Source organism: Stigmatopora nigra, chromosome 5 (genome assembly GCF_051989575.1).
Source record: "Stigmatopora nigra isolate UIUO_SnigA chromosome 5, RoL_Snig_1.1, whole genome shotgun sequence".
Classification (NCBI taxonomy): Eukaryota; Metazoa; Chordata; class Actinopteri; order Syngnathiformes; family Syngnathidae; genus Stigmatopora; species Stigmatopora nigra.
Genome location: NC_135512.1, coordinates 1,403,058 through 1,428,474, shown reverse-complemented (window position 1 = coordinate 1,428,474; position 25,417 = coordinate 1,403,058). Strand labels below are relative to the sequence as shown.

Genomic DNA, 25,417 nt, shown 5'->3' with positions numbered 1-25,417 from the left:
TTTTAGCTAATAAAATTTAAGAAAATAAAAGCAGATATTCGCAAAATTCTCATTTTGAAAAATTACATTACTGCATTTTTTTAAATGCTTATTTAAAATACTTGCTATTCCAAATTAAGATGATAAAATAAGAATTCAAATCAGTAAAACTTAAGAGATTTTGCATTTAAAAAATAAAACCCCTAAAAGGCTAAAAAAAATAAAGATTAGAAAAGCCAAAAGAGCAATGTTAGCAAAAAGTATCTCATTTTAATTAAAAAATATACAAATATAAGACTGAAAAAATAGCATGTATACTCGATCTAAAAATAAAAATATGAATAAAAAATAACATCAAATTAATAAATCTAGTTGTGTAACATATTGCGTGTCCTCAGTTGCTCTTTTGTAAGTACTTCTTCTACTAACCACTATTTTTTTTCCATTTTCAACCAAAAACACAGCACAGTAGTTTTAAGTCATTTTAATAACCAATTTTCAGCTTTCACAAAAAATAATAATAATAATCTTTGAGGCAAATTTGATCTTTTCTCTACTTGTCATTTTTGGTTCGTTAGCAGAAGAGAACATGTTCTCGTACCGCCGTACCGTTTGTTACGTGCCCAAACCTGCCCCGTCTTATACTAATAACTCAGGATTTGGACTCAAAACCCTGCGAGACGCAAAGTGAAAACAAGCTGCTAGCTAGCTAGCTAAAATTTAAATTTTATGGCCCAAATAATTTCAAAATAAATTTGGGTCTGACGCCTTTGTTACATTCCTCAACTTTTATTGGGAACACATTAAAACGGATAAAAAAGTGACTTTCTTTCCCAGCCAATGATTGCATTCCTGTGCATCAAGGTAATTTGTTACCCGCGGCGACATGGCGGAAGGCCCCGCCCCCTCACTGCAATTATTTGACGCTTTGTGGCGGCATACTGACAACAACAACAACAAAAAAACTTGAACCGGATTCTCTTAATGTTTTGTGTCATGTGTTTTCAAAAGGAAGACAAAAAACATTGGATTTTTATCAAATATTACGTAAAAACTTCATTTTGATGGTTTTTTTGGGGGGTTAGAACCCAAAAGTTAGGTGCCTGCCCTTCCAGTCAAACTGGGTTGGACATTTTTACCCATAAATCCGTGTTTTTCAATCACATAAACGGGCAGCGCGGTGTTAAAGTGGTTAATGTGTGGGTCTCGCTGTTCTGTGGCCGAGGGTTCGATCCCAAGTTTTTTTCTCACTCAGTGCAGTTTGTATGTTGTCCTCGGGCTTGTGTGGGTTTTCTCCGGGTACTAACATCCCAAAAATATACATGCTAGGCTAACTTAGCACTCCCTAGCTATATGATTGGTCGTCTTTTGTCTCCTTGTGTCCTGCGATTGGCTGGCCACCGATTCAGTGTGTCAACACTGATGCCCGTAGTTAGCTCCAGCACCCCCCCCCCCTCCGGTACAGGTACTCCGATTTATATACATCAAACATGCATGCTAGGCTAATTAGATGCTAACTTGTTCCTAGCTATGAGCAATTGGTTGTTTATTTCCTTGTGCCCTGCGATTGGCTAGCCACCGATTTTTGAGTGTCACCTGCTTGGGATAGGCTCCAGCACCCCCCCCCCCCTGCGAATTAAGTGGTTCAGAAAATGAATGAAATGGTTCTTGAATTTTTTTTTCAGTTGGCAAAAATGTTGTTTTTGTCCTGTGGTTCTGTTTCTTTAATGATAATAACCACAGTTTGAATCTATTTTAGACAGTGTGAGGCTCCAGCACCCCTTGCGAATTAAGCGGTTCAGAAAATGAATGAAATGGTTCTTGTATTGTTTTTTTCAGTTGGCAAAAATGTTGTTTTTGTCATGTGGTTCCGTTTTTTTAATGATAATAACCACAGTTTGAATCTGTTTTGGACAGTGTGCAATTTATCGTCTGCCACGCCCACTTTTAAAGGGCAAGAAGTCTTGAAATGATTTCGATAACATTGTGACGCTGCTGCTAATCAACCCAGTGGCCCCTCCCTTCCAGAAAGCCCAACAACAGGTCATTTTCTGGCCCTCTCACTACCCAGCAGCAGCAGCACCCCCTATACCCCCCCCCCCCCCCCTGTCTCCCGCCACTTGACAAATACGCAGCGGACACGGTTGGCATGTGGTACGTCGGCAGAAGGAACATTTGAGAGCGAGACGAGTGACAGCTGTGGCGCTCCGGTTTCACCAGATGTCCAAAACCTACCCGCACAAATCTCCCTTTTTCACCCTTTTTTTTCCCTAATCAAAGGAACGTACAATCAATTTCTGTTTTATGTGCAATTTGAATGACTATACGGAAAAATGGTGGCACGTTGATAAAGTGGTTTGTGTTATTGGCTCACAGTTCTAGGGTCGAGGGTTCGATCCCGGGTGTTCCAAAAAGAGAAGTTGTTCCAATGACAAATGAATGCTGTTGCTAGGCTAGCGTGGGAGGTCAAGGTTTTGGAGGTAGCGGAATTTGTCGGCGAGGCGAGACGGGGGGGAATGCGACGGGTGACCCAAAACGCCCCCGGGGGTGTTGTAGTGGCAGGAGATAGCTGTCTTGTTTGTTTGGCTGTTAAACAGGCTAACAAGGAGTTAGAGCCCCATTGCTAATGCCGTTTTTAATGGGCTAGATGCCGTTGCTAATGGGCTAGCTGTTGTTGTTAATGAGTTAGCTGTCATTGCTAACGGGCTAGCTGATGTTGTTAGGGGGCTAGTAGCTGTTGTGAATAGGCTGGATGGGATTGCTAAGTGGCTAGCGGCCATTGTTAACGAGTTAGCCGCCATTGCTAATGGGCTAGCTGTTATTCCTAATGGGCTAGCAGCCTTTGCTAATTGTTAACTAGTTAGCGGTCATTGCTAAGGGGATAGCTGCCATTGTTAAGGGGCAAGCAGTTGTTGTTAATGGGCTTCATGGGGATGCTAAGGGGATAGCCGCCATTGTTAGTGGGCTAGTTGCCGTTGCTAATGGGCTAGTTGCCGCTGTTTACGAGTTAGCCGCCATTGCTAATGGGCTAGCAGTTGTTCTTAACGGGCTAGCTGCTGTTGCTAATGGGCTAGATGCCGTTGTGAATAGTTTTAAGTCAAATTTAATAACTAAAAAGTATCAAAACAATCCAGATGCACAAGACTACCACAATCTCATGTATTTTCATTCTTAAATTTGGAGTCTAGGGCCGAGGGTTTCGATCCTGGTGATGATAAAGTGGTTTGTTTTATGATTCATTTGGAGAATGGCGCTAAAGCAATAACATTGCAAAATATGGATTGTTTTCTTACTATCATAAATAAAGGGTAAAAATGAAATTGTCACTTGCAAGGTGATTTCCGGACTGGCGTTCTATTTGGACAACTACAATCTATTCTCACCTTGTTTTGATAACTGCGAGGGCGCGTTGTTGTGAAAAGCTCACGCTCGATGAAAGATGGCGTTCTTTTCTTTACGTGATGAATGTGTGTGTGTGTGTGTGTGTGTGTGTGTGTGTGTGTATAGTGTTTTTTGTCTGTGTGTGTGTGTAGTATTCATCACCAGTTAAAAATGCAGTAGACAGAGAACACAAAAAAACAAAAAAAACACTGCCCAGTTCACTTTCAGTTTTTTTGTCTTACGCCGATTTTTATGTTAGTGTTTTGGGGTTAAGGGGGGGGGGGGGGGTCTTGAGAATTTGGGTTTGAGGGGTACAGGTGACTTTATGGGGGAGGTTTTTTCCAGAAAAGTCAAGTGATGCTAACTTGAATTCCCCAAAAATGTATAAAAAATATAAATATTTATAGTCCGTACCACTTGTCGTCACAAAGGGGTGCTGGAGCCTATCCCAGCCAACTGAATTGTTTGCTAACCAATCGCAAAGCACAGTAAGACTGATAAATTAGCTTAGCATGCATGCTTTTTGATGCATAGTTTCAAATGATAAGTTAAGTTAAGATAAGATAAGTTTCAAACTTGGGAAAAATTCTAAGGTAGCACAAAAGTACACATGCGTGAGAGAGAGAGAAAAAAAGAAGGTTGGCACTGTTGTTTTCCCCGCTTTTGTGTGTGTGTGTGTGTGTTGCAACACTTTCTGGGTGACTGGGAAAGTCGGGGTGGGGCGGGGCCTAAAGAGGCGGAGCCTACAGGAGCAATTTGGCCTGGCTGGAGATTACACGGAAAAAGTGACTGATGATGATGATGACACATTCACAACATTTTCCGCCCTTCACACACACACATACACACACACACACACACACACACACACACGCACACACACACACATATATATACACACACACACACAAGAAAAATAACAGGTGGGAATGATCAAGTAGGCCAAGTGTTCATTATGTCTTTCTTGTTGTTGGCCTTTTTGTTTGATTTGGATATACAAAATGCTACTCTGACCTCAGAAACCTTCATTAACAGGCAATACAGTAATCCCTCGATTATCGCGGCTTCACGACATTGTGTTTTTTTAGGGAGAATTAATTTTTTTGGGGCTAATTACATTTTTTTAGTTAAATAATTCATTTTTTGGGTTAATTACATTTTTTGTTGTTGTTGTAAATTCATAATGATGTGAAACAAGCAGAAGTCACTCTTGCTAATTGTGTATCTTTTAATTATTATATTTTAATTATCGCGTTAATGTAGACCAAACATGGCTGCCAAAATAAAAAAAAAACTGCAAAGTAGGGTCACCCCTATTTTGAATAAAAAATACATAAATGTAAAAATAAATATATAGTTTGGCGGACCGGTGGAGTGAGTGGTTAGCGTTTCGGGCTCACAGCTCTGGAGTCCTGGGTTCAAATCCCACCTGTGTAGAGAAAAACATGAATGCTAGGCTAATTTCATGCTAACGTGATCGTAGCTAAGAGCAACTAGTTGTTTGTCTCCTTGTGCCCTGCCCCAGAGTCTGTTGGGATAGGCTCCAGCACCCCTGCAATCCTAGTGAAGATAAAGCAGTTCAGAAAATGAGATACTTTAAGTCCATAAAAAATACTCACCATCATTTTTTTTTACCTACACAGAAAATGACCGCTTCAAACCTACGTAGTGGAAACGGATTGGACATCTACTGGCATTTGTCAATGGTCTCCCCATTGAAATAGATTGGACACCCGACCAATCCCAACTTTCCAGCAACCAAGAACCTGCACGTGAGTACCCGCGCTTTATCCGCGGTTTTGCGGCATGGGACCGGCGCAACTGTTGGCCCCGGCGACCGTTCTGTGGTCTGGGATTGACGGATTGACGGGTGACGTTACGCCTCGGGAAGGCGTCCGGCTCGACCTGACACGGTTGACATTCCGCCGCGGGATCGTCTTTCGCGTGCGCTCGTAGCCATGTCAATTCTCTAAAGCCCGCCAATTAGTGGCTTGACATCACCCGGCGGGCATGAGGGGGGCGTGGCCTGAGCGCAACTAAACACCCGCGAAATATAAACAAAAGTCATCAAGGTCATGACACAATTGCTGATTGGGCGGAAACTAAAGCGCTAACGCCATTTTTAGCTGTTGTGGACGTTATTTTGTCATTGTTTGAGTATATGTTTATACATTTTTATTGGTTATGAGTCTTAATAGTTGCTTTTGTTCGGGTTGTATCATTTAATTAGGGTGTAAAAATACATAAAAAATGGATTTGAACCATCATTTATGTTGAGTAAGGAATTATATTGAGTTTTTTTCAGTCCTGGGGTTGAAGGTTCAATTCCCACTGTTGGCTTGTTCTCCTTGGTCTTCTGTGGGTTTTCTGTGGGTACTCCATTTTCCTCCCACATCCCAAAAACATCGAATTATTGTCATAATACGTTTATATCATTCATGCTAGGCTATGCTAGCTGCTTGAATACTGCTTGAAATTTCGCTTATCTTTGATTGGTTGTTCGTCTCTTCTGCCCTGTGTGGGTTTTCTCTGGGTACTCCGGTTTCTTCCCACATTACAAAAACATCCTAGGCTAATAAAGAGGTTCAGAAAACAAATTTAGATCTTAGTTGTAGTTTGGGATCAATTTCTTATCTACAATAACCCGTAGCTTTTGCGATGGTACATTTTGTAAAACCCGCACATCCCCCCGTGAAATAATTCCCTTTCTCCCCAAGTGTCCCGCAACACGGACACCATGTTTTATTTTTAAAGTACCTATCCGGTGACAAAGAGTACTTGAACTTCCCCTCACTGAGATTCCAAAGGGCTGCCGCGCAGACATGGGTGGCCAAAATACGGCCCGCGGGCCACAAATGGCCCAGTAGGCATTTCAATCCGGTCCACCGACGTTGTCCAATTTTTTTTTTACCCCAAGATGGCGCCACTCTTATTTGTTTCTAGTGTTTTACAGCCCCTTCTATCTTTTTTTAAATGACATTTTAATATTTCTTAATACATTCCTTTTTACTTTACTTTGTACTTTATAATTTACTTTGTACTTTATACTTTACTTTGTACTTTATACTTTACTTTGTACTTTATACTTTACTTTGTACTTTATACTTTACTTTGTACTTTATACTTTACTTTGTACTTTATACTTTACTTTGTACTTTATACTTTACTTTGTACTTTATACTTTACTTTGTACTTTATACTTTACTTTGTACTTTATACTTTTTACTTTGTACTTTATAATACTTTTTACTTTACTTTGTACTTTATAATACTTTTTACTTTACTTTGTACTTTATAATACTTTTTACTTTACTTTGTACTTTATAATACTTTTTACTTTACTTTGTACTTTATACTTTATTTTGTACTTTTCACTTTACTTTGTACTTTATACTTATTACTTTACTTTGTACTTTATAATACTTTTTACTTTACTTTGTACTTTACTTTGTACTTTACTTTGTACTTTATATTTTTTACTTTAGATTGCAGTTTATACTTTTTACTTTGCTTTGTACTTTATACTTTTTACTAGACTTTGTACTTTATACTTTTGACTTTAATGATGAGTGATGAGTATGTTAATAGTTCTTTTTTCTGTTTATGTTTCATAATTACTGTTAACGGATGCACTTTTTTATATGTATCCTATCTTTTGCTGACCCCGCCCATCTTTCAAATTTTTTAAAGTCAATATGGCCCCCGAGCCAAAAAGTTTGCCCAACCCTAACGTGTCGACATCACCTTGTCCAGAAATTCTTTTTAACAAGCCCCACCCACCCTCATTTTTCCCGGGCTATTGCCCGGATACCGCCGGCCGTCGCCGGGTCAAAACAGCGCTCGGCGACTTTTACGTCATGCCCTATCTTTCCCGGGGTTTCCCACGTGGAACGATCGGGTTACCGTGCAGAAGTGCTGAAGCAGGTCGCGGCGGCGGCCAGCTGCTAGCGCTGCGGAAACGTCCGTGGCCCTTGTCCCAATTCTCCATCGCCCCCATTCAGATTCGTGGATTACCGTATTTTCCCGCAAATATGCCGTATTTTTAACTTAAAAAATGACTGAATCGAGGATACGGCTTATATGCGCATAAATTAAACTTGACATGCACAAAACTGCAAGTTGACAACGCCATGACGCAAAGTATTTTGGCCAATATGGTCATTTAGTTCAAAATAGAGAAAAGATAAACAGATAAAATGCTAAACTAAATTAATGTTAACGTCTATGAATGAAAATTAAAGAAAAAAAATAGTTTATTTGGCCTAAAACGTTAAAAAAATTTACTTACTTTACCGTTGCTGGCTCAGGGCGCCGCCATTTTACCAAACTAGTCCACTACAGACACACTTCCTGGTTGCACTGGTCACATGACTTCCTTTTTTAAACTGTTATACGTACAGAAAACGCCATTTTGGTTAAGATTTTTCCTTCAAAGTAACAGATTTGTACTCCCGATTAAAACTATGAATATGGAGGGTAAAATTGTGAATCAGGGGGCGGCTTATACGAGAGAAATTGTCAAATTCAACAATTTTAAGGCAATTTTAAGGGTGCGACTTATACACGGAGGAGGCTAATATGTGAGAAAATATGGTAAGTGGGAGTGAAAGTGTTTTTTTTGCTTGTTTTTGAGTAGTGTACTGTTCCGATCTTGGAACTGGTTAAGTGACCCATCCCAACGGTTCTAATCGTGTTCCTTGTATTTGGCAGCGGTAGAAGTAATAGTCAGATTGTGTTCACCATGAAAAAAAACAATCGTCGTCTTTGGAAAGAGAAAGGACGCCGGGAAAAAAAAACTAACCAAATCCAGTTGGACTTGTTTGAGAAGAGGCGCTTTTTTAGTTTACAGTTTGATGTTTTTCTTCCCTTTGCACGCTGATGTCTTTGTGGGTGGCCTTTCTCAGGGTAGCATTTATGCTACAGTACAAAAATAATAGTTTCAGTAGGGTGTTTAAGGTCCAATTAAATAGAAATGTTTACGTATGGGAATAAAAACTATTATTTTCAACTCTTTTAGATGATTGGACGCTTAATTGCGAGTGTCGCCGTGACAACCATAAACGAGTTGTGTCAAAAATAAGGTTTTGGATTGTAGAAATCTTTGTTAGAATGGCGAGATTTAGAAAGAGATTTTTGCAGGATTTGGGTTTGGAAATCATGTTAAGATTTCAGCAAGATTTTGTTCTGGTGTTTTAAAAGAGATTTTTATATTTAATGGGGATGAGATTTTTGAAGGATTTTGTTCAATTGTAAAGATTTCACTTGGGATTTTTTAATAGTATCTTTGGGAGATTTGAAAGAGATTTGAGCGGGATTTGGGTTTGGAAATGATGTTGAGATTTCAGTGGGATTTTGTTCTGGTGTTTTAAGAGAGATTTTTTATATTTATTGGGGATGTGATTTTTGAAGGATTTAGTTAAATAGTAAAGATTTCACTTGGGATTTTTTAATAATATATTTTGGAGATTTTTTGCAGGGAAATATTAGTCTGAGATTTAAGCAAGATTTTGTTCGTGTTTCCCAGAGATTTTTTTTCATATTTAATGGGGATGATATTTTAGAAGGATTTTGTTGAATTGTAAAGATTTCACTTGGGATTTTTTTAATAGTATATTTTGGAGATTTGTTTGCAGGGAAATATTAGTCTGAGATTTCAGCAAGATTTTGTTTGTGTTTCAGAGAGATTTTTTCATATTTATGGGGATGAGATTTTGGAAGGATTTTGTTGAATTGTGAAGATTTCACTTGGGATTTTTTAATAATATATTTTGTTTGCAAGGAAATATTAGTCTGAGATTTAAGCAGGATTTTGTTGTTTTTTGAGATTTTTTTTGAAGATTTCTGTTGAATTGTTTTATTTGATTAACAATGCTAAGATTTTTAAAACCTTTTTTTGATATGATTGACAAATGACTGAGATTTTAACAAGATTTTGTGTCAATAACAAAGCTAACATTTTTATCAGAACTCATTTTGAAGCTTTATTTACATTTTTTCTTTCATAATATTGCATAGATTTAAATGGCATTTGAATAAATTGAATGAAAAATGTCCAATATTTAAAAAATCATAATAATTTCAGGGTAGATTATAATCAAATTTACCTACGAGACTTTACTATAACATTCCTAAGATTTCAACTACAATTTTTTAATCCATTTTTCTTCATTTTTTCCCCTATAACTTTTACACCCAACATACACTACATACGAATAACATACTTCCCGCATAACATAACGCACGTATTTTATCTCCGACCTCATTAACCTCTCAAATAACCGCCATTATTGCGCTTAGCCTAGCTTTTAGCGCCGTCCCAGTGAGGGTATCGCGCCCACCGCTCAGGTTTGGGCGAACAATGCCGAGTTGCCGGGCAGTTTAGCCGTATAGATTGTACACTATCACCACCGCGTCGGACTTCTGACTCATGTGGATTTCCCCCGCATTAGTCACCCGGCGCAATATACCCACAAGTATGTCCATATAGCCAACACATACTTACACAGTGTGAGAGTTATGCGCCACGCTGACTGACAGCCGGCGGTTCGTTTCCGGCAGCTGCCGAAAAGTACGAAAAATATGCGCCCGTGGCTTCCAGGACGACGACAATGGCGGCGATGGGACAATTAACGGCGAAGATTAAGACATTTAACACCCGTTAAGGCCTATTTTGTGAGGGTGGGCGTCGCCGATTGGTCACCCGCATTGCGCGATGACAGCATGACGTAGCCGCCAAGTCGTAAACGCAAATGAAGTCATTGAAGGCCCAGAGAAGGGCTTTGGCGTAATTAATGATGTAAGGGTGTCGTGTGTCGCGTCCTCGTAAAAATATCTCGTTTAATGGACCGCCAGTCCAGGTCGCTTTGTCCTGGTGGTAAAAGGGGAATTAACGGGATTTTGGTGGGTAAATTGTGTAATGCGGGGGGATTTTGGGAGGATTTTGGAAGGATTTTGGGGTAGTGTGTAGGGTAAGACTTTGATTTTGATTGTGTTGCTAGCTTTTTGACTGTTTAAAATATATTTATAATAGATTAGGACATTTTAAAGAGGCAGATTTGGTGAGATTTTGATGAGATTTTGACTGATTTCTGGAGAGAAAAAAATACTGAGATTTTATTGAGATTTTTTATTGGGTAATTCTGGACTTTCTACAATCTGTGGGGTTTTAATCAGGTCGTTGTAAAGATAATTTTGTAGAATTTGGGGGATTTTGTTGAGATTTTGACAGGATTTTGACATTTTTGCAAAAATACTCATATTTGAACAATATTTTAACTGGGGTAACCCTACTTTGCGTTTTTTGTAAAAAATATTTTTAAAATTTACATTTCATAAAAATGGGAAAATCCACGCTGAAACGGGCAAGCGGAAGCCACTCCCCCTTTCTCCACTTGCTACTAGAACTTAGCACTGAAGTAAAAAAAACTAGCATTATTATTATAACCGTATTTTCACAACTCTAAGGCGCACTTAAAAGTCTTAAAGTTTCTCCAAAATAGACAGTGCGCCTTATAATCCAGTGCGCCTTATATATGGAAAAAACTGAAAACCAAAAACGAAAAACCACCACTGTCGGATATTAAAAAAACAAAAAACGCTAAATATGCAGATCAGCCATCTTAGTTTACAAAATCTTCCATCATATAGCTCCTCCCCCACTGCAAGATTTTATACCAAAAAATCCAAAACATCAACAATAGCTGGCTCTAGAGGTGACTGTGAGTGCTTCATACCCTGGAAGTCAATAGCAATTACCATATTTTCACCACTAGAAGGCGCACTTAAAAGTCTTACATTTTCTCCAAAATAGACTCACGTGCACCTTATAATCCAGTGCGCCTTATATATGGAAAAAATGTCATTCATTGACATGAAAATACGGTATTATTATTATTATTTTTTTAATAGGGCTGTTTTTTGTTTATCCCGTCTGGAACTGCAATAATGGAGGGATTACTGTACACCCGATAACCCGAAAGACAGGAAAGAATAGGGTACGTCACCCCATTTAAAATGCACATTGACAAATTGACAAATCAGGCATTGGAACCCGACCAACGACACAACGACCGACCCCACATTAAAAGCCACTGTGTGCGTGTGTTAGGGCAACGGGGTCAACTTGGTATGACATGAATATCCCAGCAACTGCGCCTTTGCTAGCAATATGCGGCGATTGGTCGCTCCGGTTTATCAAACCCCTCCCTTGGGTGAAGCTAAAATACCTCAATTGAAAACAGGTCTCACTTCACTCTGCATCGTATCGCACTCTCGGGCACTTTATTAATACCCGCCATTTTTATTAATATCCATATTTTTTAGCAAGGTTTTCACATGGTCTTTATGTGGTGCTAAAACTTTTACTGATTTTGGTCCGTCTGGTGTGACAACATGAATTCATCCCACGCGGCCGTGCAGTGTTACCCCGACTTTGCCTTTCATCGGTAAGTGTGCGCTACACGTGCTAACGGGGCTAACGCGGATAACAGCGTGTGTGGTTGGGAATCCCCCTTTTGCAAAAGCGCCCGGCGACAGTTGGTCCGGTCGGACCGACGCAGCTGAAGAGTCGGCATTTGTCGGGGGTCGTCAAGGGCCTGTCGTCGGGCGGCTTGGTTTTTGTGCTCGTAGCTGATTGGCTATTGAATTGCATTGAAGTGAATTGAATAGAATTGAATTGAAGTGTATTGCATTGCATTGACTTGAATTGAATTGACTTGAATTGACTTGAATTGTATTGCATTACATTGCATTGCATTGCATTGCATTGACTTGAATTGACTTGAATTGACTTGAATTGACTTGAATTGACTTGAATTGACTTGAATTGACTTGAATTGACTTGAATTGACTTGAATTGACTTGAATTGACTTGAATTGACTTGAATTGTCTTGAATTGACTTGAATTGACTTGAATTGACTTGAATTTAATTGAATTGAATGCTTTTATAGTCGTTATTGAAGTGGAATGAGATTTAAAGCTTCACCACCAAGTGCACAAATAATGACAACAAAAAACAAACAAACAATTGAATATTCAATAAATAATAACAATAAGAAAAGTAATACTAGCAATAAATGATACATCATCAATGAATAAGTAGTCATAAATGAGTAGTCGCGTAATAAGTTGTCACAACATGAATAGGAAAGTGTACAAATAACAACAAAAAAACAAACAGTTGAATATTCAATAAATAACAATGAAACATTAATAATCAAGAAATATTAAAATTAAATGATACATCATCAATGAATAAGTCATAAATAATAAATGTGTAGTCACAATATAAATAGAAAAGTGACAAAATAACAACAAACAAACAAACAAACTATGGATATTCAATAAATAATAATAAAAAGTAAATAATCAAGAAATCCATGACATAAATGATAAATAAGTAGTCATGTAATAAGTTGTCACAACATAACTAGGAAAGTGTACAAACATATGAACGGATAAATACTTAATAAATAATAATAATCAATAAATAAGGAGTAAATAAAGTAGTCTAATAATAATAATTTATTATTATTATTCATTGATTGTTGATATTGGGTTAGTTTTTGTTATTTGTACACTACTTATTCAGGTTGTTGACTACTTAATAATTTTGAATTATTTGTTAGTTTTTAATTAATATTTATGTATTATTTATTTGTCCATTTGTTTGTTTGTTGTTATTTGTGCACTACTGATTATTTATCATTGATTGATATTATTTATCGATTCATTTGTTTGTTGTTGTTATTTGTGCACTTTGTGGTGTAAATTTAAATCTCATTATATTTATATAATGACAATAAAAACATAATATTTAATTCCAAAGTAGCCATCAACATAGATAAGTAGTCAACATTAATAATTGGTCCCATAAATAAGTAAGTACAAAATGGCTAAAGTGGTTAGCATAAATCTTGACTAGATACAGAAATACAGTTGTTTGTCTTGGCTGTTATGGCACTTTGGCTAAGAAATGACCAATCACGTAAAGGCCTAACAATTAAATTGAAGTTTTGACGCTAAAATATGTATTTGGAAAAAAATATCACTCATTTAGAAAGAGATTTTATTACCACAAGGGGCAAAAATGAACCAGTTTTCTTGGCTTAGTTGACTAAATTTGACTTTAAACTGTTTCCATTGAGGAGTCAAACCCGCGGCTTTCTTTTGTTTGGCCGCCTTGTCGTCCTTTTTTTCTTTAGGGGGTGCCGTAACGCAGTTTCTTTGAACAAGTGACTGGAGACGCCGAGAGGAGGGAGAACTTTGCTGTTTGTTTTGATTGCGTTTTCATGGGCCGCCGTGGGCAGACAATGGGCCGGCCCTGTTTTTAGACTCGACCTTTGAACCCGACCCCCATGTCTGCAGCTCTTTAAGTGGTGGCCGGACAGCCTTGGCCCCGGGCCGGTCGGTCCGAGAAACCCGACACCCGCCGATAGACAGACAAAAGATGTCCGTCACTTGACTCTCTCTCTCTCAGAACGTTTCCGAGGCTTCAAAAATGAAGTTGATTCTCGTCAATTAGAGGCGGAGCTTTGGCCGTTTTTAAGATGAAGACCCCGAAGCTAGGTTTTGTGAGGTGGCGGGAAATTTGGTGGGCGGGGCTAGGGGAAAAAGGCTTAAAAAGTTGTGCTGGAAAGGTTACGGGAAGTTGGAAGTTTTTGGTTGAATTGGCGAGTGGGTAATAAATCATCTTGTTTTGACAGTTTTGGTGCTAAAGGTAGTTTTGCTAATCATTGTTAAAAATTGATTCGGTCATCATGAGTAAAGCTACAAAAAAATCTTTAAAAATTTTGGTGGAAAAATTACAGAAAGTTTAGAAATTTTGTATTGAATTAGCGAATGGGTAATAAATTACCTTTTTTTTGGCAATGTTGGTGCTAAAGGCAGGTAAAAATTGGTTGGGGCGGGGGGGGGGGGGTGTCATCTCGAGTAAAGTTACGAAAAAGTCTTAAAAATGGTGGTGGAAAAATTACAGAAAGTTTAGAAATTTTGGTTTGAATTGGTTAATGGGTAATTTATCATCTTGTTTTGACAGTTTTGGTGCTAAAGGCAGTTTTGCAAATATTGGTAAAAATTGGTTGGGGTGGGGGGGTCATTATTTTTTAAAGTTACAAAAAAGTCTTTAAAAAATTCTGGTTGAAAAATTACAGAAGTTGGGAATTTTGGGTTGAATTGGTTAATGGGTAATAAATTACCTTTTTTGACGATTTTGGTGCTGAAAGCAGTTTTGCAAATATTGGTAAAAATTGGTTGGGGTGGAGGGGTCATTATTTTTTAAAGTTACAAAAAAGTCTTTAAAAAATTGTAGTGGTAAAATTACGGGAAGTTTAGAAATTTTGGGTTGATTTGGCGAATGGGTAATAAATCACCTTGTTTTGACAGTTTTGGTGCTAAAGGCAGTTTTGCAAATATTGGTAAAAATTGGTTGGGGTGGGAGGTCATGAGTAAAGTTACGAAAAAGTCTTAAAAAATGTGTTGGAAAAATTACGGGAAGTTGGAAGTTTTGGTTTGAATTGGTTAATGGGTAATAAATCATCTTGTTTTGACAGTTTTGGTGCTAAAGGTAGTTTTGTTAATATTGGTAAAAATTGGTTGGGGTGGGGGGTCATTATTTTTTAAAGTTACAAAAAAAGTCTTTAAAAAATTGTGGTGGAAAAATTACAGAAAGTTTAGAAATTTTGGTTTGAATTGGTTACTGGGTAATAAATTATCTTGTTTTGACAGTTTTGGTGCTAAAGGCAGGTTTGCAAATATTGGTAAAAAATTGGTTTTGGTCATCATGAGTGAAGCTACAAAAAAGTCTTAAAAATTGTGGTGGAAAAATTACAGAAAGTTTAGAAATTTTGGTTTGAATTGGGTAGTGGGTAATAAATCATCTTGTTTTGACAATTTTGGTGCTGAAAGCAGTTTTGCTAACATTGGTAAAAAATTGGTTGGGGTGGGGTGTCATCATGAGTAAAGCTACAAAAAAAAATCTTTAAAAAATGTGGCGGGAAAATTACAGAAATTCTAGAAATGTAGTTTGAATTGGGTAATAAATCACCTTGTTTTGACATTTTGGTACTAAAGACAGTTTTGCTAATCATGGTAAAAATTGGTTTATCATTATGAGTAAAGCTACAAAAAGTCTTTAAAAAATGTGCTGGAAAAATTACAGAAAGTTTAGAAATTTATCTTCAATTGGTTAATGGGTAATAAATCACCTTTTTTTTGACAATTTAGTTGCTAAAGGCAGTTTTTCTTATCATGGTGAAAATTGGTTTGGGAGATCCATCATTATGAGTAAAGCTACAAAAAGTCGTAAAAAGTTGTGCTAGAAATATTACAGGAAGTTGGAAATTTAGTTTAATTGGATAATGGGTAATAAATCACCTTGTTTTGACAATTTAGCCGCTAAAGGCAGTTTTTCTTATCATGGTAAAAATTGGTTAGGGGATCCTTAATGAGTGAAGCCACCAAAAAACTCTTAAAAAAATGTGCCGGAAAGACTACAAAAATTGCTAATTTGGCTAATGGGTAATAAATAATCTTGTTTTGAAAAAGCTTGCCATTTTAGAGTAACTTCCCAATGGATACAATAGTTACCAATATTACAGCCATAGATGTACTATGAAGATAACTAAATTCTATATAATTTATTGACATATTTCACATGAATGTATAAACAAATGTCAATCATTGAAATGTTAAAAGTGGTCAAGCAATCCAAGTCTAGAGGAGGAGCACTAAGTGTTTGTTTTTTTTGGCACATGTCCTAAAGGCTAATTGTATGTCGTGTACTTTGACCTGGCAAAGGTCAGCAGGTTGAACCACACCTAAAAAAAAAAAAACACCCGGACCCAAATGCACTCCACACCCTTTGTGTCAGGTTCATTAATAATTACCTTCGTCCGTAATTATCAATAACTGCAGGAAGACATCTTATTCAATTATTGACATTTAATTAAATAGAAATGGATACAACAGGTAAAAGCCTCCGGAAGGGAGAGTTACAGCAAGCGTCACCGTACGACTTCCGAACGTCTCCTCGAATAGACATTTTCGTCCTATTCTTATGGTCACAAGTTACAGAGTTGTTGATCATTCCATCACGTATGAGTAAAAACAACATCTGGGACTACAATAACAATCTAATAACAAAAACAGGGACTAGACCTAACAACATTTAGATTAGAGTAATTATACAACCTCCTTGACCTAAGAATCATATAATATAATCATAATCATATAATCGTTACATACAGAAAAACCCGAAGTGTACGGTTACATAACGATAACAATATTCTTGTTATTGTCCGAATAGCCCTGTCCTCGTCACCAAGGGCCCACCAAATCTCAAGGACCCAGATTGGGTGGATTGTTTGTATAACCATCCTGGAACAGGCTGTCTAGGTTAAAGATGACTTGGCGTGACCTCAAGGCTTTTGAAAAACAGAAAGAGAATGATTTAACAAAGTAATGAATTAATACAGAGAAAAGAAAGAGAATGATTTAATAAAGAAATGAATTAATATAACTATTATAATAGTAAAACAGAATAAACCCAACACTTTGTGAGATTCTTACCCTTTGCCGTTATTTATTTCCATTTTTTTAAATATATTTTTTTGATTTTACAAAATTATTTTTGAACTAAAAACACAGAAAAAAATGATTAAAAATGACAATGATGGATTTAAAAGGGAAAATCAGGACATTTAATATACATCTATACTCTTCATTTTAATTTTTATAAATGGATTAAATGAACTGGATTAAAAGACATGAATATTCAGTTTATTATAGATCTAAAACAATGTTTATTTTAGGTTTTTTATATCTATTTTTAGATTTTACAAATTTATTTTTGAACTAAATACACAGAAAAAAATGATTAAAAAATGAAAATGATTGATTTAAAAGGGGAAAAATTAGGAAATTTAATATCCATCTATATCTATCACTTTCATTTTTCTCAATGGATTAAAATCCCTGAATATTCCGTTTATTATAGATCTTTATTTTAGTCTTTTTACATATTTTTTTTAGATTTTACAAAATGATTTTTTAACTAAAAACACAGATTTTTTTTTTTAATTTCAATTATTGATTTAAAAAGCGGAAAATCAGGAAATGTAATATACATCTATACTCTTCAATTTAATTTAATCCTATAACAGAAAATCAGCACTCATGATTGACTTTTCCGGGCCACACAAAATGATGCGTCGGACCACATTTGGCCCCCCATCCACCACTTGGACACCGGTGACCTAGTGTAAATATTTGAATATTATTTTTTTATATTATTTTTGCCTAGATCCACAAATCAAAATCACATTATTTTTTTGAATACCTCCATGTAAACCTAAATTGAATTCCTTGTAATAAGCCTGTTTGTTGACACCGCCGGGGGGTGTGGGTTTGATTCCAGCGCTCCTCAAATAGTGCGCCGCACTGAAGGAATTTGGGTGTCTGCTACTTGTCGGGGAGGCGGTTGGGGGGGGGGGGGGTCCTCTGGGGAGGGAAGCCAGCGTGCGCCACTTGAACGCCAACAATGGCGGCGCGAGCTGTGAAACGGGTGTCAGTTTTCAACGCACAATCGCCATTATGCTCACCACAAATATTCACAATGGCCGACCCACCAGGTGGGTGGCATCCTGGAAATCCTGGAAAGGTACTCACGCTTGTGGGGGGGCTTAGTATTGCTCTTTTATTGGGGTGGGGGGCGTTTGAAAGCTGATATGTCTGACTAAAGATGATTGTGTTTGATGGTGGTTGTAGTGTTTAACCCCGCCCCCTCTTTACAGGCGGAGGGAGCCCTTCCTCGCCGCCGCCGCCGCTGCTGCTGGACAGGCCTCGCCCACCGCTGAAGTTTTCGGGCAGGACGTCTTTAACCAGCTTTTTGATATGCTTGATCAGTAAGTGCCATTGAAACAGTGCAGGGGGCGCTCATAGGGGTGGTTAATTTGTTGTTGTTGTTTTATGGCAGGGGTGGGGTAGGGATATGTGGTATTTTGAGGACTATAAGTCGCACCTGAATATTTTGAGGGTTTTTTTTAGGTGATTTTTTTATTTGTTTACATTGTTGAAACAAAGAACAAACATTATATTTTTAAATATTATATTTTAAATCGTGCCTGAATAGAAATACTGTATTTTGAGGACTATAAGTCGCACCCGGGTGTAAGACGTAAGCATCAGAGATTGCTCATTGAAGAGGAAAATAATATTTTAAGGGTTTTTTGAGTTATTTTTTTGTTTACATAGCTGAAAGCAAGAACAAAAATTATTATAGAAATACCATATTTTGAGGAATATAAGTTGCAGCCGAATATTTGGAGGTTGTTTTTTTTAGTTATTTTTTTAATGTATGTAGCTGAAAGCAAGAACAAATTTTTTAAGTATCATATTTTAAATCGTGCTTGATTTGAAGTATTTATTACTAATTTGAGGAATATAAGTCGAACCCGAATATTTTGAGGTTGTTTTTTTTAGGGATTTTTTTTAAATTTACGTAGCTGAAAGCAAGAACAAAATTCATATTTTAAATCGTGCCTGAATAGGAATACCATATTTTTGGACTATAAGTCGCACCCGAATATTTTGAGGTTGTTTTTTTGAGGGATTTTTTTTAAATTTACGTAGCTGAAAGGAAGAACAAATACTGTATTTTTAAGGATCATATTTTAAATCGTGCCTGAATATAAATATCATATTTTGAGGAATATAAGTCGCACCCCAAATATTTTGAGGCTTTTTTTAGGTGATTTTTTTATTTGTTTACATAGTTGAAACAAAGAACAAACATTATATTTTTAAATATTATATTTTAAATCGCTCCTGAATAGAAATATTGTATTTATCGGACTATAAGTCGCACCCGAGTGTAAGACGTAACCATCAAAGATTGCGCAATCAAGAGGAAAATAATATTTTAACATTTTTTTTATTAGAAGTGATTTTTTTCATTACATAGCTGAAACCAAGAACAAATATTGTATTTTAAAGTATTGTATTTGAAATTGCACCTAAGAATATTATATTTTAAGTCGTGCCTGAATAGAAATACCGTATTTTTCGGACTATAAGCCGCACCCGAGTATAAGACGTTGATTGTGATGTTGTCGTTTTTCAGCTCGTCTATCCATTCGGTGTTTGGCGAGGTTCCGCCCCACGTTTCGTCCGGGAACACCATTCAAATCAGCATGGACTGCATCACCATGCACGAGAATGACGGCGCGCTAGCTGTGAGTAACGTTGCTTTTTTTTTTTTAAAGACAGATTCTCTTCAAAAATGGCCGCCCCAAAAACAAATGACACTTTTTGCCATAATAATCAGTTATTTTTTTCTAAGTAAGAACATTTAATCAAACGTTAAATTGTTTTCAAAAAAAATTCCCACTCATTTTCTGAACTGATTCTCCTCACGGGGGTGCCGGAGCCTATCCCTGAAAACTACAAGCACAATGAGACAAATGGCCAATCGCTCATAGCTAGGGGAAATTTAGTGTTGAACCAGCTAGCCTAGCCTAGCTTAGCCTAGCCTAGCATGCACATTTTTGTATGTGGGAGGAAACTGGGGCCATTTTGACCGTGAAAAAAACATATTTTCTGTTTTTTTCTGGCAAAAATGTCAAAATAAAAGCCTGTAATTCGATTAGACTAAAGGCCAGATTGACAGCTCCGCTAGAGATGATCAATTTTTCAAAAAATGTCCATTTTCTGACAAGCAACCGTGAAGTAGACGTCATACAACGTTCTCATCCGTAACCATAGAATTTCCCCAGGCCGGACTTTGAACAACTTGGCGAGTAGCGTTATCAGCAGATGTCGTCTCGGAGGGCTCGCTGATAGCATCTCGCGGTGCGCTTTGACCCCTGCGCATCCCCTCGGGGATGGCTGTAGGGGGCGGAGCTTCGTTGATGTTTTTTTTGCGGACGACATGCTTTCAAACGTTTCCTTTCCCTTTCCATCAAGATGCTTTTGCATTCATGGGGTTGCCAGGTCAAAATTTGGAAGCAAATATCAGTTTTTTTTCTGTTTAATCCAAAATGGCTGACTTCCTGGACATTTTTGGGTATGAGTTCTTGAGGCTTTTTTGTGGGTCTCCTCATGATAGACATGCTAACCAATTAGCATGAAGCTAAGTCTAACTGGCTTTAGGGGCTGAATTTTTTTATGTTAGCTTGTCCTTTGCCAAATGCAAAACAATCTGGGATAATCCAAAATGGCTGACTTCCTGAACATTTTTGGGCATGACTTCTTGAGGCTTTTTTGTGGGTCTCTTCGTGATACAAATGCTAACCAATTAGCATGAAGCTAAGTTAAACTGGCTTCAGGGGCTGAATTTTTTTGTTACCAACACAAACCAGTGTCGCTGGGCAAATCCAATATGGCGGACTTTTGTGGGTGTGGCCGCAAAAATCTTTAAAAAAAACAGTCTTGTTTTTTTGTCTAATATTTCATCACTCTTAAAACAACCTAAATGCCTCAAAAAATATAATTTCAGGAAGATCTATAACTTATTTAAGACTATTTTAGGCATTCCATCCGTTTTTTTAATGATAAGAGAAACCCAAAAAGGGACATTTTTCAAGCGGCATTTTTTCCCCCAGTTTTGACATTCATAAAATATATTTGCAAAGCTCGCAGGAAGGCTGCAGGCTGGGAAACGTCGCAAATATAAATTTGCTTTGTGGAGCTGAGTGATGTCGCCTCCCCCAAGGAAGGCCCATGCTCTCTAGGTGATTGACGACCCTGACCCGCCACCCACCCCTACTCAGTGGCTGTGTCAAAGGTGCGGCTTGCGGCCCAAAAAGGGGTCCAGATCGGCCCGCTAGCCGATTTGTTTTCATTTAAACTCTAAAACCAAAAGACAATTGTTGCGCTATTAAAAAAGCTCTTTTGAAAAAGGGTTTTTTAACAAATAAAAGTTAGAATTTAGATCAAAAATGCGTTAATTATCATCCGACAGTCGTTTATGGCCACCATAAAAAAATTCTACTCTCTATGTTGCACCGTTTGGACAAACGTAGCGAGAGAATCTTAACATAACCGCATACTCTTTCATAAATCACACTTTATAAGGATTATAGACAAGTAGAATCAAATGTTTTTATTTTTTTAATTTGTATTTTCTTTTCTACAGTCATATTTGTTCTTTGAACCCGTGAAATCAAAATGGTATATTTTATAGGTTAGCAATTTACCCAAAAATGCCCTGAATACAAAAAGAAATTATTTAAAAAATGAAATTAATTCTTTGAAAAATTCCCCCTCAAAAAAATCCATTATGTAGTGAAGCCGCGATATTTGAGGGATTACTGTAATTCAGTTCCCCCCCAAAAATCATCAAAAAAACAAAAAATATTTGAAAAAAAATTCCCCTCCAAAAAAATCCATGATGTAGTCAAACCACAATATTCGAGGGATTACTGTAATCCAGTTTCCCCAAAAATCATTAAAAAAAACAAAATTTGTTTGAAAAAAAAATCCCCTCCAAAAAAAATCCAAGATGTAGTCAAACCACAATATTTGAGGGATTACTGTAATTCAGTTCCCCCCAAAAAATCATTAAAAAAACAAAAATTATTTGAAAAAAAAAATCCCCTCCAAAAAATCCATGATGTAGTCAAACCACAATATTTGAGAGATTACTGTAATCCAATCCCCATTAAATCTATCCTTGTTGTTTATGCCCCTCCCCCTGAACCAAACCAATTTAAACCCATTTTTAACATAAATGCCTCATTTTAATAATTCACCACTCTCTGCAGAGGATCAAGAATATCCACTTTCAATCACCTACATTTTAGTACCATTAAATGAAATAAATATCTCACCAAATCTTCACTTTATTTTGAATTTTTCTGTCAAAAACATACAGAGGAGACCCCCCTGACCCCCCACCCCTGTAGCCACGCCCCCTACCACCACTTTGAGGCCTTCCTACATTGAGTCATTAAATAGCAGCTCCCTGTTTAGTGCCCTGAAGGATCTTATTTGTATGGTGGAGGGGTTTTTTTGTGTGGTTTTTGTTGTTGTTGTTGTTTTTTTTTTACGTAGAATGTGAAATTCCTCTTGCTTGGCCCCTCCCCCTTGACTGGTTGCTGGAGGGCGACACTTTAACACGAGCGCTCCCCATCTCTCATCGATCAGCGTCTCCCAACACACCCGCGTTAAGAGGATGCAAACAGAGGGTAGGATAACACCCAAGGAATGTGGCGGTCCCCGAAACTTTATATCCTGGACCTTAAACAGCTGATTTTACAAAGCGATAAGGCCTGGGGATCAGCTGGGTGGCGCAAAAAGGGGCGTGGCCACGCCCATTTTCGGGGGTTTCGAAGACAGTAGCGAGGGGTTAGCGGTTGTTGTAGGGAGGGAGGGGTTAGATGGTTCTTGGTGGTTAATAAAAGGGTATAATGGGGGAGAAATTGAGGAAATTCATGAGGTTTTAAGCTAATTGATCATTGTTTTGGTTAGCGATGCTAGCTAGCTAGCTATAGCAATGCGAGAGGTTAGTTTGTTATGGGTATAAAATATTTGAAGTTGGAGAATTTGTTTTTAAAATATGTCATTGAATGATTTTTGATGTGGAGTGAAAGTTTTGGGGGTGAGGGTTTATTTTTAGTTTTTATTTTAAAGGAATAAGCATTTATTTTGTAGATTTTTTAATTGGCATTTTATGAATTTTGATATACAGTTTTTGGAGGTGAGAGTTTGTTTCTATTGTTTATTTTTTAAGAATTTAGCATTTATTTTGTAGATTTTTAAAATGTCATTGAATGAATTTGGATTTGAAGTGAATATTTCGGAGGTAAGAGTTTATTTTGATCATTTTTAAAAAGATTAAGCATTTATTTTGTAGATTTTTATATACGTTTGTTTAGTAAATGAAATGAAAAATAAGGCCTTTACTTTTTTAGATTTTTAAAATACATTTGTTTAGTAAATGAAGTGAAATATGAAGCCTTTATTTTGAAGATTTTTATTTGATTTTTGTTTTATTTTTATAGTCATTTAATGATTTTTAATATGAAGTGAAAATTTCGTTGGTCAAAGTTTATTTATATCGTTTATTTTAAAAAAATGAAGCATTTATTTTGTAGATTTTTTAAATACATCCTTGAATGAATTTTAATCTAAAGTGAAAGTTTCAGAGGTCAAAGTTTATTTCTATCGTTTATTCCAAAATTAATTAAATAAACATTCTTTTTGTAGATTTTTTTAAATACATACCGTTTTTTGTCGACTTTAAAACTACTAAAGTAGCATCTTTTTTTATGGGCGTGTACTCCGTCAGGTAGCTGCTCCCAGGTAGACCTGACACCCCTCCCTTCTCCGAACCCCCCCCACCTTCCTCCCCCAACCGCCTCCTTCTCGGTATATAAGAGTCCTCCCATGGATCCCGTGAGAGCTTCTTGGTTTTTTGGTTTGGACCCGCCCGTCGCCCAGGTCGCCCAGCCAGCATCCCGGCGTATTTACCCCAAAAAAAACAAAAAAATTGTGCAATTTTGCAAATTTTTTTGTTTTTGTTGCGCCGGGTGTTTCAGTCGAGATTTTTCGGGGGGAAATCCTGGAGCCGGTGGAGCAAACCGCAGCCGCCCTGCTCAATCTCAGCGCCAACATGTTGTACCTGGAGACGGGCACCAGTGCGCCCTATAGCGAGGTGAGCAACCAAAAAAAATTGGGGTGTCCCAATGTGGGATTGTGTTTGGGGGTTTTGATTGGGTGGTGGATTTGGTGGCTATAGTTTTTGGAGATTTTTTTTTTTTTTTTTTTTTTTTTGGGGGGGGGGGGGGGGGTTGTGGGGTGTTTGGGTTTGGGATTTGAGTGGGCCTTTTTGGTTTGGAAGTTTGGTTTTTGGATGGGTGAGTCGGTGGGTGAGGTTTTTTGGTGTAAGATGGGAGCGAGTCTTTGGTTTTTGGGCTTTTGGGGTTTTTTGGTTTTAGGATTTTAGCGGGCTTTTGGTTTGGAAGTTTGGTTTTTGGATGGGTGAGGTTTTTTGGGTTATTATTGGAGCGAGTTTTTAGTTTTTGAGTTTTGTTTTTGGGCTTGTGGGGTATTTTGGTTTAGCTTTTGAGTGGGCGTTTAGTTTGGAAGTTTGGTTTTTGGATGGATGGGTAGTTGAGGTTTTTTTTGGTTTAATATGGGAGCGAGTTTTTAGTTTTGGAGATTTGTTTTTTTTGGCTTTTCGGGTTTTTTGGTTTAGGATTTGAGTGGGCGTTTAGTTTGGAGGTTTGGTTTTTGGATGGGAAGGTGGGTGAGGTATTTTTGGTTTAATATGGGAACGAGTTTTTAGTTTTTAAGTTTTGTTTTTGGGCTTGTGGGTTTTTTTGGGGTTTGGGTGCCTTTTAGTTTGAAAGTTTTGTTTTTGGGTGAAGTATTTTTGTTTAGTATTTAAGCACATCTTTAGTTTTTAAGATTTGGTTTTTGGACTTGTGGGGGAGGTATTTTGGTTTGCGTGCTTTTAGTTTGGATGTTTTGTTTTTGGATGGATGGGTGGGTGAGGTATTTGGGTTTAGTATTTGAGTACACCTTTGGTTTGTAAGATTTGGTTTTTGGACTAGTGAAGTATTTTGGTTGAGTATTGGAGCATGTCTTTAGTTTTTAAGTTTTGTTTTAATATTTGAAGGAATTTGTCAGTTGCTTTTGCTACTTTTGGAGTCTGTGAACTAAATTTGGAGGGAAAGAAAAACGATTTCAAAGTAATGGCTTGTGTATTATTTTGGTAAATCGCTTCTCTTGCACATTGCCTGCCACTGACGGCAAAAGATGTCCAATCTATTTTGATTGGAGGGCTGACAGCAGTCAGCACTTAAGCCCGGCCAATGATTTTTGCCGTTTTATGGATTGTTTTCTTTATTTTCTACCTTTTTTCCCGCTAAATGTCGACTAAATTGCGGGTTTTTGCTGGTTTTTCCGGTTGAAAAGCCTACTCATTTATTTTGACAGTCAGTTGAGGCGTTTCCTACTTTTCTTATTGGACTCAAACCCCATCGAGTCACGCCTCCTTTTAAAGGTCTTGACAAGGGTTTTTCAGTTTTGCCATTATTTTTTGTTAAAAAGAGAAA

General features: G+C 37.3%; 1 protein-coding gene across 5 annotated transcripts in view; it reads left to right on the top strand.

Moving 5' to 3' along the window:
• The first annotated feature begins 11,672 nt into the window (after nucleotides 1-11,672).
• Nucleotides 11,673-25,417, top strand: part of tp63 (tumor protein p63) — a 35,435-nt gene continuing 21,690 nt past the window's right edge. For 4 of the 5 annotated variants that reach the window (XM_077717056.1, XM_077717055.1, XM_077717058.1 and 1 more), the window contains exon 1: nucleotides 23,855-24,012. In XM_077717056.1, the coding sequence (XP_077573182.1) occupies nucleotides 23,971-24,012 (42 nt within the window). In that variant the 5' untranslated portion in view covers nucleotides 23,855-23,970. Of the gene's footprint in view, nucleotides 11,805-18,151; nucleotides 18,263-19,479; nucleotides 19,592-23,854; nucleotides 24,013-25,417 lie in introns of those variants that run through there. The other variant, XM_077717060.1, reaches the window with a different exon arrangement.